The sequence below is a fragment of the Chelonoidis abingdonii genome, chromosome 9 (genome assembly GCF_003597395.2).
Source record: "Chelonoidis abingdonii isolate Lonesome George chromosome 9, CheloAbing_2.0, whole genome shotgun sequence".
Lineage (NCBI taxonomy): Eukaryota > Metazoa > Chordata > Testudines > Testudinidae > Chelonoidis > Chelonoidis abingdonii.
The window spans coordinates 49,696,412-49,716,569 of record NC_133777.1 but is presented as its reverse complement, the minus strand read 5'-3'; the positions used below and the strand labels follow the sequence as shown (position 1 = coordinate 49,716,569).

Genomic DNA, 20,158 nt, shown 5'->3' with positions numbered 1-20,158 from the left:
TAACAAGAGTGTTATATGTAAAAGATGGGGAGGAAACTGTTCTGCTCTACTTGGCACTGGTTAGTCCTCAGCTGGAGTACTCTGTCCAATTCTGGGCACCATACTTTTGGAAAGATGGTGAAAAATTGGAGAGTCCAGAGGAGAGCAACAAAAATAATAAAAGGTTAATGAGGAAAGGTTAAAAAAAATGGGGCATGTTTAGTCTTGAGAAAGAAGACTGCCCACTGAAGGTAGGATAAGATATAATGGGTGTAATCTGCAGCAAAGGAATTTTAGGTTAGATAGGAAAAACTTTCTAATTATAAGGGTAGTTAAATCCTGGAATAGGCTTCCAAGGACGTTTGTGGAATCCCCATCACTGGAGGTTTTTAAGACTAGAATAGATAAATACCTGTCAAGGATGGTCTAGGTTTACTTGGTCCTTCTTCAGTGCTCTCAAGGACCCTTCCAGCCCTGCATTTCTATGATTGACCATTCCAGCCCTGCGTTTCTATGATTCCAGCTTTTCATTTGAGGTTTTTCTGCTACAAAAAAACTCCCCCCTCCCAAAAAAAATCATCCCATTTTATGTATTCACTTTGGTGTTGACACTTAGCCTTGCCAGCGAGAACATATGCTAAGGACCTGGCTTCACAATTAATGGCAACACTTCTACTCAGTTTTACACTAGTTTAGGTACAACAGTATTTATCACACAACAAATATTCAAAAATACTAGTATTTTAAGATGAAGACATTTTAAAATGACGGATCTTCCAAAATACAGATTTAAGGAAAAAAAGGAGTACCCAGATGCTGTAAGTATAAGCTTTCAGTCTCCAGGGAAGACAACAGTCTGCATTGATCTTGCACACCACTAAGGTGTAATTCAAAAGCAGAATTAATATTCACATTCAACAAACCAACAATTCTATCAAACTAATTATACTGTATTAAGATCATAGCTGGAAAAGTACAGCTGTGAAATGGTACTCCAAGGGCACAAGTGAAAATTCAGTGTCTCCACATTGTGTCTGTTTGGATATTTTAACACTGATTCTGAGTGGTGATGGCCTACTTTCATTTTCATATTCAGGGAAAATTAAATAGATATTATCCACCTGAAACCTAGCCAATTTAAAGAAACTTCAGATACTGCACCTGAATCCTTCTGTCAATTTCTGCAGTTTTACAACACTTCCCTAATTTTCCAAATGTTTTTCTCTCCTCCATTTCTGTAACAGTAATAGGTTAAAAACAATTCAGGAAGAACTGTGATTCTTAAGTTGATGGTGTCCTTTTAAAGGCAGAACAATTTATGGAAAATCTTGAATCTAAAATTTTGAAAATGCTTTGATGTTCACTAATAATAAACACCATATAATTGTTAAATACTCTGACACGGACAAAGTTCGTTAGAAGTTTTTTTTAAAAGTGACAGTTTGTACATGCACTGGAGCTCTCATATTTGTAATTTTTCAAAATGCTTTCATATTCATATATACAGATCAACTTTGCTCACAACAGCACTTACAGAAAAGGTTTTGTATCCCATTCTAAGGTGCATATTCAAAAGAAAGAGCCTCTCATTAATTAACATTTTAATTCTGAGACATCAGAGTACAGACCCCCAACAACATAATGAGAGTTATGCAGATAAAACATTAAAAAAAGGCAACTATAGCATCTGTGTTTAATTTAAAAAAAATAGCAGCAACAAAGTTGTCTTAGATACTATGCTGATAAGTGCCAAATAATCACCTAGCTAAAGAGAGACTGTTGTACTTGAGCACAACTAGGCAAGTTAACAATGCACTCAATACATTTCCTTGTTCTGATGGCTCTGCTGTCTCCAATTTACTAACAGATTTTTCAATTTAATATTTATGGTTTAGACATAAATGTTCTTCCACTTGAACAGTGGCAACATCCCATTCCTGTGAATGTGTTCGCACTGTAAGACTCTAAAAATACACATTCCTTCTTAGCAAGAATTATTTGCAACTCATTGCTGTGCACAGAGAAAGCAAATAGTTTATAACAACTTACTCTAAAACTTGGCAGAGACCCCAGTGTTCGAGCTATGCCATGTTATCTAATTTTTTCCCATTTAATCACCTGGGGCCTGGGGAAGGGAGGCTTTCAGGGAACAGTATTGGGAACAAAAGGGTTTCTGGTCATCCCCTTGTTTTTATTTTGTTCAGATATTTGAGCCCCTGAAGAACAAGAGTGAAAGCTCCATTCTTGTCCCTCCTTCAGACCACGGGGAGAGTCTCCTTTCCCTTCTTTACACTGGAAGTTCTCTTACTTTTCTTTGTAGGTGTGATATAGATGGAGTAAAATCATGTAAAACTCTTTCTTCTCAACTACTACAGCCCCACGTTTTTACAACCCTTACCCAGAACAGAAAGAACACCTCTCTAATTTCCCTGTTTGATGGGTAAACAGAATGAAGGAGTGTCACTGAAGCGAATACTGAGATTGAAGGCAAGAGTCTCCCAATGAAAAGGAAAAGCCTTAATTTATTTCCTTTCTTTCTTTCTTTTCCTTCTCACAGAAGTTCAGTGTATTGTACCTGATAGGGAAATAGCAGTTGTCCCTTTTCTCGAGCTTGATTGAGAGAGAGAGAGAGAGAGAGAGAGAATAAATCTGACAGCCACTTCTTAACAACTAGCCATTGTTCTGCTTTGCCTTACTACATACAGCTAATTTAAGGACTCACATGTCAGCAGTAACCAGTAAGCAAAAACAGATGCCGTATTGATAATTCTGCTATATCAGTTGTTCCCAAACTTTAATAACCTGTGAACCCCTTTCACTAAAATGTCAAGTCTCACGAACCCCCTCCTAAAAATAAGTATTTCCAGGGATTTCCTCATTTACCTGAGTATAAATTATAAAAGCAGTGATCTTGGTAATACAAAATTTGTTTTATGACATGCTTATTACACACTATTTACTATTAATTATTATATATCATTACAGTATTTTTATTACATTATGAAAACAGCAAGATCTCACTTTCATTGCTTATACCACTTTAAATAAGACTGCTATAAGACAAGGCTCCTATGTTTCATCAAGGAGTATCAGATGTGGAAGAATGAAGGTATTTAAGAAGCCATCTCAAAGAGTTCCTTCTACACAAGCATTCAGGTCTTGAGAGTCCAGGCAAACAATGCATGTTATAACAAAGCTTAAACTTGTTCTTCATAATAATTTTTAAAACAATACGAGCTGCCTATTTAATTTTAAAAACAGCAAAAAATATCCATCTCCCTTTCCATTTCTTAGAAGAAGTCTTGAAGTTTAAATCTCCTCAGTGTGACAGATATGCTTGCTTTGATCTGCTTAGCTCTTGGAAGTCCAGGGGCTCCGGTCTGCTGGGGTCCCTAGAGACAACTCTGTCTGCCCTTAGGGAATTTTTTCCCGAGAACCCCATGTAACATTTCATGAACCCCAGTTTGGGAACCACTGTGCTATATAAAAGCTTTGCAGACTGTGCTTATACGCTTCAGGCAGGAATGCCAGTGAGGCAGGATAGCTGGGATAAGGCTGCAGTAAAAAGGTCAGAGGCTGAAACCGTAGAATCTTAACGTCCTTTGAAATACTGGGCAATTGTAACCCATGTTCATTTTGTTTTATAGTTGATAAACACAAAGGATATAACTATCCTCCTCGTTTGCCAGAGTTCAACAACAGTGTTCAAGTAAGGACCCTGAATATCCCAGTGCCAAAGTTCCTACAGCACTTCAGAATTTGCCTGATGTTTCCTGTCTCCCACTCTGTGATATCAGCACTTCCAGGATGGGATATCTGAATAAGTTTTTACCCGTTCCCACCACACACTCTACCTCCAGGGTTTGTACCCTAAAGCAATGGGATTATGCCTTGCTCTTGCCCTTTCCCTTCTCATGCGCTTCCCCCCACACACACATATCTTGGAAGGAGGAAGTAAAACCTTGGGCTGTGTAGACCTATCAATGGACTTTGTTTGGGGGTTTTGAGTTTTATTTACAGATTATTTTTTATTAATAAACCAAGTCCCAAAAGAAGTGTATTTGAACAGTCCAAGAGGGGAAACTGAGACAGACTTCCTGTAGCATGAACCCAGCTCACAAGGGGGCACATAGGAGGCTGACTGTAACCAGCCTGGTTACAGTCAATAAAGGGGACAAAACAGTAAAGATACCTTTTATTTCATGTTTATCAAATTTTTCTATACATTTTACAAAATAATAATTGAATTAAACCGGAAGCATACTGAAGAAATTATTTTAAAATATTGATGATATCTATGTTTTAAGCAGTTATCAAATTTAAGATAAAATTTTTAGGTATAAAAATTTTTACTTCAAACTTAAACTTCCTTTTTTGGGTGGGAGACTAAGGGAAGGTTGGGGGGAAGGAAGTTCAATACTTACTATCCTCCTCTTTGCTTTCCAGTGGGACACTCCATGCAATAAGGTTTCTTGCTGTACGACCCTCTTCTGCAACAATTTTCCTCACTTTGTCATGACTATTAGAGCGCTGGAAAGAAGCCTGAAAATGTGAAATACAGGAAAAATGCATCATTCTATTTCAAGCTAATATATTAATTATCTCAAAGCATTAATGCTAAAACATCCAAAAAAGGGCTTGCAGTTGACAATCCTCACATAAGCATAAATATTAACTACTACTTGTAAAAGTCTGTGAGATGGGTATTGTATTTTTTTTCACCACCTATTAGAAACTGTGTCGGTGGCATGGATATATTCATTCATTTTCACAGAGAAGAGGCATGTGTCTTAGGTCTTACAGTATCTTCTAGCAGAATGTTTAATCAGAATGACAACTAGTGTCAAGCCCTCAGCTGGGGTTTGTCTACAACTAATTTTTTTTAACCTTGATTATATTGATTGCCAGCATTGAAGAAGTGTTTATACCTTTATGAGTGTGTTCACCTTGTGTTAACCGCACCTGCTGCGCCTTGATGTGGCTGCTGCTCCTAAACCTGGATAAAATTGGAAGGACTGAGCACAAAGCAAACATCTAGCCCCATAAAAAACAAACAAAAACCATCTCACTGATTATAGAAATGGAACCAAGTTACCACTCCATTACAGATGGCTGCCAATGCCTCATGTTTCATAAAGGGTTCTGGAGAAAGCCAGTCTGTGGAAGCCAGGACCCCACAAAGGCTGATGATGGCAGCAAGAAAATACTTGAAAGTTGGTTAGTGGAATGCGAGAACAATGTTTCAAACATCAATAATCTCGCAAATCATGAGGAAAACTATGTACTCAAAATCCTGGACATCAGTAAGAACAGATTGACCAGGTGTGGAAAAGCAGCACTTCTAGCAAGAAAAGAAAATGTTCATCTGTTTAAGTCATTGTGATAACAAAGAATGAGTGGGAGTAGCATTCATTAGGACAGACTGGGCATACATCATCAACTGGGCATACATCAACCAACACATCATATATGCCAGACTCCAAATCAGACTGGACCAAAAGTGTCAATCAGAGAGTGCTATGCTCTGCCAGAGGAAAACAGCTTCAAGAACAAAGAGGAATTCTTCTACTGCCTCCAGAATATGATTGACAGAATATCAAAATATGATTTACTTCTTGTAATGAGCGACCTTTAACACTTAGGATATGGAAAGAGTAGACAGCAGGGTGGATAAAAATCAATTTTTTTTTATTTAAATCACATTTTTTGATTAAATGCTTTTTGAGGAAAAAAACCTATCTAAAGATAGTTTTAATTAAGATATATTATAGCTCAAAGATATCTCATCATGGAATAAGAATTATAAATTCTAATTCTATAGTATGAGACAATATATTCATGTAATGTTTAAGAAAGTTTTGTAAATAAGTTCCAACAGTTCATGGATTAGGGACCCAATCTTATGGGGTTCCAGAGGTTTCTGTATAGATTATTTAGGTTAATCTTTCTATCTATCCAATAGGACTCACTGCTAAGTCTAGAAGATACCATGAGAGATGCATAGTTTTAAAGTTGTTAAACTGTGGATTTGTCTCTCCAGAGATAACATGCTTGTTAACAGCAAAAATGTTTAAATAAATAAATAAATATAGAAAGGTGAGAAATAACAGACCTCAACCCTACCGTCCCTCTGCAAATTTGTGTACACAGAGTCAAACCCTTACCTCTCTCTAAAAGTGCAAAGTTTCAAAAAGTTCAACGAACAGAAGATTGTTGGGGGCAGAACAGATCTGGACAAGAAGAAGCAGCCTGGAGATTAGAGTAACCAGATGACAAACATGAAATATCGGGACGTGGGGAACCAAAAAAAAAGCCGGAGCAGTGGCACAGCCCCGTCTCCACCCAAATCTCGGCTCTGACCCCCGATACACCCCCAGTTCCCCCATCCCCTGGCTCCTGGGCCCAGCCTGGACTCCGAACTGTGCAGCCGAGCCCTGCTCTGGGCTCCTCCTGCAACTCCCGGCCCAGCCACTCCCAGCCTGCGTCGCACTGGCCCCACAGCAGAGGCTGTTCCACTCCACCCCGCCCGGGACACTCGCCCCGGACAGCCCCGCTCTGGCTGTGGGGAGCTTCGGGACCCCACTCCCGGGCAGGGGGCAAACCAGGCAGCCAGGCCCGGCCCCTCCCAGCAGAAGCGTGTCCGCCCCACGTGTAACTCCACTCCCCGCCTGCCCAGGCCCTGCCTGCTCCGCATTGCCCCTGGCCCCACCGCGCTGCCCAGCGGGCTGCAGGGCTAGAGCAGCCTCTGCGCTGTGCTCCCGGCCCCAGCCATGGCCCATGTGCAAACCTGGGAGGGAGGAGGAATGCCGTATGCTTGGGGAAGAGGTGGGGCTAGGGCGGGGAGTAGGGGAGGGATCTAATGGGGCAGTGAGGGGCAGGGCTGGGGGCGGGTCCAGGGCGGGGATTTGGGGAGCGATCCAATGGGGTAAGGAGGAGGCGGAGCAGGGGGTGGAGGGGGGCAAGAGTCCCTCTGGGCCCCGCCTGTGCGCGGGAGCGGAGGGCAAAATTGCTTGTTTGTCCAGTGTCCCGACCAAACATCGGTCGGGACGCAGGACAAACAAGCAAATATCGGGACAGTCCCAATAAAATTGGGACGTCTGGTCACCCTACTGGAGATATATGTGAGAAAAGAGGGACAGGCAGTAGAAACAAAAGTGAAACTGTTTGAGCAGCATATTCCGGAAGTCTTGAGGACTTTCTGGGTGTAGCCTTCATTGATTTGAGATCTACCATATCATTCTCTCACTTGAAGGGAAAACCTATAATGGCAGCAGGCTGTAAAAGAGACCCAGTTTGGGTCTCATCTATCTCTGAGTTGTCAAGAATACGTATTGAAGTTATAACAACCAACAAGAATGCACTTTTATGTAGAAATCCATGATTAAATCAAGTCTTCCTGACAAGTGATTTAAATCAACTCAGCCCTGGTGGACAGGGAAGTATGGATTGGTAATCATCAACCAAAATGGCAAGAAACTCATTGAACTGTGACCGGTATCCAATCTAGTTCTTGCAAGCACCCTGTTCCCTCACAAAGACATACACAAAGAAAGATTGAATTCACCAGATGGTAAAACAAAACAAAAAACAAAATAGATTGACCATGTGTGCATCAACTGAAGATTCAAGTCATCTGTCCAAGATTGCAAGGGCATATCAAGCTGCAAATATTAGCAGTGACCACAATCTCTGCATTGTTATACTGAAAATAATGTTAAGAAAGATCACCTTTTAACCAGAAAGTGGCAAATAAAATCAACAGTACAAAGATGAAAATGAGACTATTGTGAGAAATTCCATCTTGAATTAAGAAATAGGTGTGAAGCACTGCCAAAGGCAGATCAAAGTGAGACACAGACTGAACCTTAGGAAAAATAGGCAGCACTCAGAGGATTGAAGGGGATTGAAGCTACAGGAGTCACTGTTGGATATCAATATAGACAGAGTAAGAATTGGATAAGCCAAGAGACAAGACATCTCATCAAGGTAAGGAAAGCACTGTCAGGAAAACTCCTGAATACTTAGACCAATGAAATATTGGAAAAACCAAAGGAGGAATACAAGAAACCAGACCAAAAAAGTGAAAACCAATGCAAGGAAAGATAAATGGAGATAAGCTGAAGACCTAGCAGCTGAAGCAGAAAATGCTGCTATGAAAGGAAACCACAGAGACATTTACTAAATGACTGAAATCCTTTGTGAAAATTTTAAAATAAGAAATTGATCAGTCAAAGGCAAAGATGAAAAAATGCTTACAACTAACAGCACCAGATTTTGATGAAATACGCTAAACTGATCAACTTGACATTAACATCAGTCCAAAAGAGATGTCGAAAGTACAGGCTGTAGTCAAGGAGCTGAAAAACAACAAAGCAGCAGCAGATGACCAAATCACAGCAGGAATGCTAAAAGCAGTTGATAACACAACCTTAACAAATCTGAAAGAACTGTTTAATGAAGTCTGGTAAACGGAGACCCTCCTCCCGACTAGTAGAAACACAGAGTCACTGTCAGAATACTCCAAAAAGGTTGTTTCACTGACTGTAACAACTGAAGAGGAGTTACACTACTCTCTGTTGTAGGGAAAGTTTCTGCAGTGTGATACTGTGACGTAGTGGGGATTTTCCCTTGTTATGTTGTATGTGAGCCTACGTGAGCCTTACTGTTTTGCATGAATGAGGTGTGTGCACTGCACCAATGTCTAGGTGGTGAGAATAAGGGAGTGTGACTTTTGCGGGGACTACTCCAGCTGCCTGCACAGATGCTATGGCTGCCCCTTTGTAACCTGAGACCCAGGAGGGGGATGCAACCAGGTGACTCTTGGCCAAAGGAGGGAGATAAAGACCGGAGGAGGCGCAACCGGCAGGGCAGAGGCCAGGCAGCAGGAAGCAAGTCAGTCTCAGCTGGCTTAGGGTTCAGGGGGAGGGCCAGAGCTTCCCTCCCCCCAAGATGCACTGGGCTGAAAGACACAGAAGAATAGAATAGAATAGAATAGAATAGAATAGAATAGACGAATTTCTGCCCTGTGTGCTAACACTGGCATGAGAAAGATGAAATGTGATAATAAATTATCTTGAATTAATTGGCAATCAGTTAAATCATGACAAAAACAAGTCTAGTGTAGACAAAACCTTAGGCCAAAAATACACGTTAGCATGGCAAAGAAACCCTAGAGAAGAGCTCAGGTTTATCCGGACCACCTATTACATGCTAAAATTATACCTTTTCTTCTTAGTGGAAACAAGACCCTAGAGGATAACTTACTACTACACAAAGCAATAGTAGAGAAGGTAAGGATACAAGAAGGATCCCTGAGGATGATTCCCACTAAAGAAACAAATTTGGTTAGATTTTTAAAGTATACTCAGTTCAAGGCTTTTGAAAGTATATACAATAAAACAAACATTCTATACAATAAAACAAACATTGACTAACATCAACTAAATAAATTCTTGCCTCACAACAGAATGCAACCAGGTACTCCACAGGAAAAAGCCTAAGAAGGCAGACTTTATACCATGGCACTGCAGATCAACAGACTGGGGTCCTCTCAGACAGGCATAACACGCAAGAGCTTGCTTTAAAAGGACCCTCTGCTGAGACTACATTTCTTCCAGTACAATAGTAAGAAGAGGGAAAATAAGGGAGAATCTTAACTTCAGTACATCCATAATTGTTGACAAAAGTGCAAGAAAAAGAAAACTAATTTTGTTTTGTAAGTCATTATTAAACAACTGGGCTAAGAAATATGGATCATTGTAAAAATAGCAAGAGTTCTGTTGCATCTTATAGACTAACAGATGTATTGGAGCACGAGCTTTCATGGGTGAATACCCACTTCTTCAGATGCACGTAGTGGAAATTTCCAGAGGCAGGTACATATATGCAGGCAAGAATTTTATTACTGAATTGGTCACTTTGTGATTTTATTTTATTGCATTATACTGAAACCACCTAATATTTAAAACATGACTTTAAAAAAGTAACAACTGCAGTAAATGACATTCAGAGTCCAAGTCAGTAAGCTATCAATAGGAATCTTAGTCACTTTACTCTAGCTGAAAATTCCTAAAAACTTATACTTACAAATGAACAAATATTTACTTATAAATATACAACCAGAAATATTTAACTTACATATATTTGTACTTTTATTCCTGCAGTATATCATTTTTGTTTAAAAAGGGTTTGTATAACGTTCATCTACATCATATTCTATCTGAGGATCTTAAACCACCTTATAAGTAATAAATTTAGCCTCGCAGTATCTCTTTAAGGTACTATGAGTTGATGGGCAGTTTCACCAGGCAGGAAAGGTATATAAAGCTCTAACCTAGAGTCTTTTTAAAACCCTTAACTTAGGGCTTGTTTTATTATCAAATCAACTGGGGGGGGGGGGACACCTTGGATAATAATTCCAAGAAGGTTTCCCTGTGTTAGCCAGAGAAAAGGGAGAGAACGCATCCTTTCCCTAAGAGCTGTCCAGTATGCACCAACAGGGAAGGAAAAGGATGCATCATTCTGCTTTGGGTAGCACCTACTGGCCATTATTCACAACTGGCTCCTGCTACCTGCAAGTGTCTCCCTCTCTGCCTGAAAAATGCAGAAAGTCATCTCAGATCCTTTCCTGCGTTAGGACTCTTCTATCTGCTTAAGAGGGAAGAAGCTTTATATGTGATTTCCTATAAAGCAGAACTAGGAGCATGTCACCTGCAACTACAATTCAAAAGTTTTAAAGGCACAAAGGCTGTCACAGGTGCACTGGGATGTGCATATGCATCCCTGTGCCCTGTTACAGGTACATATTATGATGTCCATTTCGGGGCCTGTTTTTATAAACACTTAAAGGGACACAGTCAATTTGAAAATCACATTTACATCTGAAAATGTTGTAGCTACTATCATTACAAATAAACCTGAAGATAACTGTAACGGAAAGAAATTAAAAGAAAAAGTATTATCATTTCAGATTACTTTCTTCAATTGACAGCACACTGTGCTTGGTCTTACTGTTTTGTGGATGGAATATTCCCTCTCTCATGCTCTGCAAGAGGGAGTTTACTGTTAACAGCAGGAGCAGAGCTCAAATTGAAAGGCAGGAAGTAACAGTCAGATATGTACAGACAAAGGGGGGAGGAAAGGAGGGCTGGCCTGAAAAAGTTTGGTGATGTTGCTCTCGGGCCCATCCATAAGAGACTTTTCCAAATGTAAACGGGGGGGAGGGGGAGTAGAAAAGCATCTATAACAAATTTTAGAGTACATTTAACAAAATTCAAAATATACTACTTAAAGAGGGCTCTGTACAAAAATTAATTTAAAAGGTCAAGTTACAGTACGAACTACGTGAGCAGTCCCACTGAAGTCAACAGAACCATTCATGTAGTTAACTGTTTGCAGTACATGTTGAGAAAATGAACCACAAAACCTTAATAAAACCAATATTTTAAGCACTGATAGTACAGATCGAGATCTTTCCTGCACCAGACTTACAACTTGAGGCCCCAATCTTGCAACCATTTCAGTCCATGAGCACTATCATGTTTAATAACCAAGTCTTGTAAAAATGACTGCAGACTCTACTAGATGAGGCACTGTAGTTTAAACTGTTTTATCTACGTGTATCATGGTAGTATGAAATGAAATAAATGTGTGTGAGAAACTGCACATTATTTTGAATATTTGTACCAACAATATTTTAACCTAGGCTCCTGTCGTCCAGAAGACTTCAGTAGATTGTTTCAAAGTCCCAGTGTGCCATCTAGTGCTACACAGAGAATTACTTGGAGACACTACTGTATACCATAGTGTCTTTAACACAAAAGCAGTATAATTAAAGAGGAATTGAGCTGTAAAGGAAAGCTCATATAATAAAGGGACAAGTTATTTAATTTGGTTCAAAAGGAACCCCAAGGAGGGTAAACTCCAAAACGAGGCCTATGTCAAAACTGTCTCAATTCATCCTTTGTCTAACTACTTGCCAGGAAATGTTAAAAACAGCCCATATTTGTGTAAGTCCAAAATAATATTTTACTTTTTTTTACTAGGGCTGTCAATTAATTGCAGTTAACTCACGCAATTAACTCAAAAGTTAATCGTGATTAAAAAAATTAATCGCAGTTAATCCCAGTTTTAATCACACTATTAAACAATAGAATACCAATTAAAATTTGTTAAACAGTTTGGATGTTTTTCTACATTTTTATAGATATTGTATTCTGTGTTGTAATTGAAATCTGGCACTTAAATATCTTCCAATGCCAGCTATAACAGTGGCATGAGAACTCCTGTTCTCACTTTCAGGTGACATTGTGAACAAGAGGTGGACAGTATCATCTCCTGCAAATGTAAATTAGCTTGTTTGTCTGAGCAGTTGGCTGAACAAGAAATAGGAGTGATTGGAATTGCAGGCTCTAAAATTTTACATCGTTTTATTTTTGAATGCAGTTTTTTTGCACATAATTCTACATTTGTAAGTTCAACTTTCATGATAAAGAGGTTGCACTACAGTACTTGTATTAAGTGAATTGAAAAATACTCTTTTTTTTTTTTTACAGGGCAAATACTTGTAACCAAAAATAAATATAAAATGAGCACTGTACAGTTTGTATTCTGTGTTGTAACTGAAATCAATATATTTGAAAATTCAGAAATCATCCAAAAATATTTTAATAAACGGTATTCTATTATAGTTTAACAGTTAATCGTGATTAATTTTTTTTAATCTCTTGACCCCCCTACCTTTTACCCTACTCCTGCAGAAGCACTTAAAAGTATTCTCAGAGGCTGGCTTACATTACTAATATAGGGGTTTATAAACTATCAATACAACATGCAGTAAGGAAAGATTCCCAAAGCTTGTACACCCAAGCAATGCACAAACTGGTCAGGAGCCTGAGGGCCACAACAAATTTGCATAAAATGACAGTCTTCTCTCTTTTTACTCTCTAAAGGACGTTATATGTCTTGTCAACACAAAAAGTTGCACTGGTTTAACATACACTGATTTAAAATTAGATGTATTGTAAACTGATGCAAATCCCTATATGAAAACTTATTTCAGTCTGAGCGGTTTAGTTTGATTTAAATTAAACCAATTTCTAATCAAATTCACCTAACTGAAATAAGCCAAAATACGAATGTTCATAAAGCCTTTGGCACTCATTTAACTAAATCAGTTTAAAATCATGGCTTTAGTTAAAATGCACTTTCCTGTGTGAATAATCCCAAAATTGAGGAAAGTAGCAGGCTGTCTTGCAGACCTTTGATCATCTCAGCATTCAGATTTACTCTGAAAAATGTTTACAAAAAACCTGTTCTATGGTTGTTGTATGGTTTTCTTTAAAATTATTATTTCAACGCCTTTAAAAATAAATAGAAAACAGCAGAAAACCCACATGCCCTTGCCTTTTATTGGCTGTAAGACAATCAGATATTATGTCTCTTCTGAATATGATAACCTGTGACTTTGAAAGAACTTCTCTGATATGAAACCACATATAAAAAATCAGTCAATAACCAGACAATGGTAAAAAAAAATATTCTAGAGATGCTTTCTAAACACATGCATCCGACGAAGTCAGTATTCACCCACAAAAGCTCATGCTCCAATACGTCTGTTAGTCTATAAGGTGCCACAGGACTCTTTGCTGCTTTTTCTAAAAATAAGTTCTCTCTTTAAAATGGAGCCCAGCTAAGTGAAATTTGGACTAAGTATTAACAAGAAAACAATTCCCTCCTTGAAAGAAAAAATGTCATCATTATGAATTCAATAAACAGTCTACAAGATTGTTTCAGGTCAGAAAGTGATTATTTTGATCCTCCTAGTCTTGAGACCACCAAATGATATCCCAAGACAAAGCTGCACAAGTAGCTAGCTACAGGCTTACTCCTGAAATTACTACAAAAGATGTCTATATTACTATCACCCATCAGTTTAGTCCTTTATATAACTAACACACATTCCATACCCCAAAGAGCTTGCAAGCTAAGACAAGACAAACAAGAAGAGAACCTTGTGGGACACCAGCCAGAGAACAGGAAATCCTTAAAGGAGATACTGAAGGTATAGTCAGCAAAACAGGAGAACCAGGAGAATACAGTCACAAAGCAAAGAGGAGAATGTGTCAGAATCACAAGGTTAGAAGGGACTGCAAGGGTCATCTAATCTAACCCCCTGCCAAGATGCAGCATTTGTTGTGTCTAAATCATTGTGTCAAAGGCAATACTGGACATCAAGACATTAAGCCCCTTCTATTCATCTAGAATGAAGTAACCATTCACCCTATAGTGAAGACTATTTCAGCTGATGGATAAAATCTGGGGCCCAAATCCCAGTATATATATAGTATTGAAATACTCATGTTCTAAACATTCCTAAAACTGCTGGAGTTACAATCATCAGTTAACTAAGAGGAGCTACTACACATTCGCTAACCCCTTACATATTAGGTAGTTGTTATTAGGTCTGTGCTATTTCCTTGCAACCCTATCTTCCTTATTTCATTGTAAATCTCTAATATGCACAGAGGTATGGCAGTGAATATTAGAGGGCCCTTTTACAGGGGTTCCCTACTTCATTAACATTCTCTGTATACATGTACTAAGACATTTCTCTAATCAGGACAAGAGTCAATTTCATTTATCTTGCACTGTCAAGCAAAACTTAGTCATGGTCCCTGGGACATTCTGTATCTTGGGGGAGCATCCTGGAACCCTCATAATTCTCATTTATATGTGATTGTGATCTAGCATATAAAGCATGCCTTGTAAGATAAAAGGGGAAATGTTATGATCTGCTGAAAGTCATTTCTCTTTCCATATATGCATATCATTAATGCATATGAAGTTATGAGAATTGAGTTGTATGGTTGTCATTAAAACCTGTTGTATGCTAGGGAACCAGCCAGATATTAGCTCCCCAGAGGCAAGGGCAAGGCAAGTAACCAACACCCAGGCCAGGTATCAATCAACTCATCAGCAACCATTGTCCAGCAAAGGAGCTACAATATAATGACTCCCCTGCATGAGGCCACACCAGGGGAATTGCTCAACCTTGCTGGAAGACTCAGCAATGCCCCAGACATGCCTGCACTTGGATTTTCCAAGCATGTGGACTGAGGGTATAAAACAGCCAGAGTGGCCATATGCTGGCCTTTTCTCCTGCCCCCAACTACACTGCAAGCAACTAAGGGCACGTCCGCACTAGCAACGTGAAAGCACTGCCACGGTAGCGCTTTAACATGGCTGTGTAATCGTGGCACCAGCTCTCTCTCAGTGCTGCAAAAAAACCATCCCCATGAGGGGAGTAGCTCCCAGCGCCATTGCACTGTCTACACTGCCACATTACAGTGCTGAAACTTGCAGCAGATGGTATATTCCTGGGGTACAGTGCTGGGAGCTGGGGTGGGATTCGGCTGATGCTCTTCTGTGTGATTCATGAGTGGCTCTGGGAACATTCATGCAATACAGCTGGGTGTGGGGCTTCACATGCTGTTGTGCAAAGTGATCACAGTGCCTGGAGAGGCTTTCTGCTGGTCACTAGCAAGGCATTGTGAGAGACAGGCCAGACTGGAGACAGTTAAGGGGACACTGTGGTCCCACCGTTCCAGGCTGCACCCTAGGGGGATCCTGCACAGTCCCAGCTATGGTAAGGTAGAATAACACTCCAAATTAATGGACTGCATAACAGTCAGATGTGCAGATCTGTTGGTGCAAGAGAGTATGAGGTCACTATTAAGGTTTTGCGTAACAGCATGAGTTGGATGAATATGGAGATATACCTATATCACAGAACTGGAAGGGACCTTGAAAGGTCATCGAGTCCAGTCCCCTGCCTTCATAGCAGGACCAAGTACTGTCCCTGACAGATTTTTGCTCAAGATCCCTAAATGGCCCCCTCAAGGACTGAACTCACAACCCTGGATTTAGCAGACCAATGCTCAAACCACTGAGCCATCCCTTCTCCCCGAAGTGGGGAAATATACAGGGTTTTGGTATGCATGCATTGAAGACAAAAGGAAATGCTTTATGGAATATCAGAGTGAATTACTGACGATACCATAGATGATGGCAAAGGTGGCAAGAAATGTTGGAGGCCTTTTCTGTAACTTCTTATTTGCATTCTTAAGGTTTTGGGTGACGGAGGTGTGTCTTGATGCAATTTTAATTATCACTAAATGCATGTTGTTTAACTTTCAATATTTAAACAGAAAAAAGATACATCACATGTACAGAAACAAAAGGCTATTAGTATGAGAAACAGATAACCTAAACAATTTTTGCTGTTTCCCTGCCTCAAAGAACTGTATCTTCCCACTATCCCCCCACTGTGCACACCCCGTGAAAATCTGAGGAGCAGTTTCCACTCACTCTTCAGTTAGGGACTAAGCACTTCTTGCAAGCTGCTCAGCACTCTCAACTCCCACTGACTTCAACTGGAATTGAGGGTGCACAGCATCCATGGGAAGATTCTTCACTGTTAATAGTCTAGAAGATTTCCTGCATCATGTCACTGATAAAAAACAGACCTGTTCAGATGAGCTTTTTAAAACTGTATTGTTCTTCAGGATTGGAAAAATACTGCAAAAAGCTTAGAATTATAAACAGTGTTGTTCCTGTTTGTAAAACTTTGGCAAATTGCTCCATCAGATTAAAAAGGTACTTAAAATATTTGTTGAAAGTCTCTTGTTGCAAAGTGTTCTTTAAAGGTCCTTGAACAGCAGACTCTGGCACATAATAGAGATGTCTTAATTCTCTATTAAAAATGTCATTTCTTAGCATTCCCTCAAGACAATATAAAAGTAATATATAAAAAAAGAAACTGGTCTCAGAAACTCTTTTATAGCCTATATATTCCCAGATAATAATGCTTTTTCTTCCCTCCCCCACCCACAATGCTTGGTGGTTTCATGATAAAGAATTTATCTTCAGGGAGATCACAGAATTGTGAACTCCTTTTTAGTGATTTGAAAGTGTCCTATGCTATAAATCACTGAAGACACTCATTTATGGTATATGTCAAATTGAGGTGGACCATAGTGGAATGCAGCCAATAGACATTAACAGAAATGCATGAAATTCAACAAAAAAATATTAATTTACATGTAGAGTTTAAATTTACATCTTGGTTATATATATTTATTTTATGGAGGGCAAATTCAAATATCAAACCCGTTTAAAAATGGAATCTTTCTTTGATCTATTTTTTTAAAATACAGTTGAAAGCCTATCTAAATAAGTACAGTATGGTACATTGCATCAGTTGCTTAACTTTACAATTTCCATGTCTGATGAAAGTTCTGCAAATCTTGTAAACTCAGGATTTCCCTGAATTTGCCAAATTAGTCCAGTAAAACGCATCTTCGGGTAAAATATCTTGTTCTTGATTTTTACTAACAGCATTTGGGAGGGAGGAGTTGGAATTATTTCATTTTGTTTTTGCTTTGAGAAAACCATTTTTTTACTCTTTAAAAGAGCAGTTTATCTTTTTTAATTAAATAAGATGCAGGTACCAAATTTAGATTTCTAATTTTATGATTTCCAGTATTACAACTTGCTATGGTAAATATGATTTAAACTAATAAGAATAGAGAGATAAAAGAACACATCAAACTTTTATAATTAACTTGTGTTATCTTTTAAAGATAACACCTAATAGTATATGCCTTCTTTTTAGTTACATATGTACTCCTAAAATCATAAAGATATATGCAATATCTTTTAAAAAAAAGTTTTATTTGATAAACTATCCTACCAACAGACCATCCTTGCAGAATTAAATTTAACAGTAAAGAACCAGACTTTGAGAATTTCATAATTAACCGACATATTCTGACATCTTTTTGTTTTTTTATTTCCCTCATATTTCAAAAACATCATTTACAAATCAATTAATTTGGTTACTTTGAGACTGCTACATCATCGCAAAATTTCACTATGAAAAATGCTTATATTGCTCCTGAAGATATATTAACTGGGATTAAAATAGGCTGCTCAAAGAAATAAAGGTAAAACGTACATACAGAATATAAGTAGAGTTTGTATGCAGATTTGTTTTCCATCATAATTAGCTATGATAAATTTGTACCACAAAATTTCTAGAAGATGTCCTTCTTAATGCTTGCAAAAATGTTATCCAATATTAATAAAAACAGATCTTCATGTAACTAATCAACTTGTCCAGGAATTGCCAACTTGTTCAGCATTAGCTTTCCAACCCAGAGATCACTTAAAGCCAATTCGTTGTAAGGTCTGAAGGCAAAAGTTGTTTTAAATTAGTTGTTGCTAACCAGGTCTTTGTTTAGGCAACTCCTTATCATTGGCAAGTCCCTTTAAGCACTGAAAATGTTGGCACTGGCAACCCACACCTTTATTATGCTTACACACTAAGGCCTTGTCTACATTGGCAAGTTTCTGTGCAGTAAAGCAGCTTTCTGCGTTGTAACTCCCGACGTGCACATACTGCCAAGCCACTTAGTGCGCAGAAACTGCTCAGCTGCAGTCCTGTAAAAAAACCCACCCCAACGAGAGGCATATAGCTTTCTGCACCAGGGCTACAGTGCCGTGGGTGCCAGTGTAGACACCCTGGTCAATTACAGTGCTGCGATTGGCCTCCAGGAGCTGTCCCACAATGCCTGTTCTTACCTCTCTGGTCATTGGTTTGAACTCTACTGCCCAGCTCTCAGGTCATCAACCATGAGCCCCACCCCTTAAATTCCTGAGAATTTTGGAAGTCCCCTTCCTGTTTGCTCCATGACATGTGCAGTGGTCTCAGGGCATCTTTCCAGGTGACGATGCCTGCTCCATGCACCAGGCGATCTCCTACTTGGAGCTATGCCGAGCTGCTGGACCTCATCAGCATCTGAAGAGAGGATGTTGTTCAGTCCCAGCTGTCCTCCAGCTGTAGGAATTATGCTACCTACAGACAGAGTTCATGATACATGACAGAAAGGGGCCATGACTGGGACACACTGCAGTGCAGGGTCAAAGCAATGGAGCTGCAGAACACCTACCACAAGGTGTGGGAGGCAAACCGCCACTCCAGTGCTGCCCCCACAAGTTGCTAGTTCTACAAAGAGCTGGACGTGATACTCAGTGGTGACCCCACCTCCACTACGAAGGCCACTGTGGATATTTGGTGGCTCGTGTGCCAGTAGAGAGTAGACTGAGCCAGGAGGAGGAAATCTTGGACGAGGATGTGTAGGGGGATCCAGAGGCAGAGGACAATTCTGAGATCAGAGATGCATGCAGCCAGGAGCTCTTCTCTACCCCGGAGGTGACTAGCCAGTCATGGCTGTCAGAGCCTGGCGAAGAACAAACAGGAGAGACGGATCCTGGTAAGTGGCTTTGATTTTGGGAATCACTGAAGTGAGTTGTTGGGGGTAGGAGGGTTGCAGAAAGCAGGCCTGTGTCTGTATGATGCGAGTACCACCACATGCCTAGTCTGAGCAGCAGACAAAGGTGTTGATTGGCTGGCTCCCTCACTTCATGGGAATCTTCCTCAGAGATCTCCAGGAAACTCTCATGGAGATACTGGGAAATCTGCTGCTGCAGGTTCTTGGGCAGAGCTGCTTTGTTTCTTGTCCCATTAATGGTAACTTTCCCGCGCCACTTTGAGCATCATGGAGGGGCTGCGGTGTGTGCGCATTGCTGCACACCAGCAAGCCGCATAAGGGCCAGGGTGGAAGCTGCAGTCTTGGAGAAGACCATCCACTGATTCCCTGCTAACCCTCAACATAATGACCACAGCTTGTGGAAAATGTGCTAGCTCTTCCCAGGAGCCATGTTCCCAGTGTACAGTATAGTCCTGGAACATTGATTTCCCCTACCCCTGCAGTTACTCACTATTTTGGGGATCTTGCGACTCATGTGTGCTTCCCTGGAGTCAGCCAGTTAGTGATAGGTATGTGAATAGCGGCTGTGTTTTAAATCACTGAATCAGTGGTCTGTGTGTTGCAAACAATACTGCTTCTGTAAAATGTTGCATTTTGGCTTCACAGATATGACCTTGGGAGCCCAGCCTCCCTCTTTGTTACCCCCAGTTGAATGGCTGCGCAGAATTAGAAAGCGGCGACAAAGAACTAAAGAGGACTTTCTGCGTGATGTGATGATGCACTCCGTGGCCGAAAAACTAGAATTGAAGGAATGGCAGGACAGTGTGAAGAGGGACCGAAAGGAGAAC

The 20,158-nt window shown here is 39.9% G+C and overlaps 1 protein-coding gene across 4 annotated transcripts in view; it reads right to left on the bottom strand.

Annotated features, from left to right (window-relative positions):
* SCAPER (S-phase cyclin A associated protein in the ER) overlaps window positions 1–20,158 on the bottom strand; it is a 357,916-nt gene that overhangs the window by 329,086 nt on the left and 8,672 nt on the right. For 3 of the 4 annotated variants that reach the window (XM_075069526.1, XM_075069525.1, XM_075069528.1), the window contains exon 3: window positions 4,404–4,521. In XM_075069526.1, coding sequence (XP_074925627.1) covers window positions 4,404–4,521 — 118 coding nt within the window. Of the gene's footprint in view, window positions 1–4,403; window positions 4,522–17,999; window positions 18,122–20,158 lie in introns of those variants that run through there. The other variant, XM_075069527.1, reaches the window with a different exon arrangement.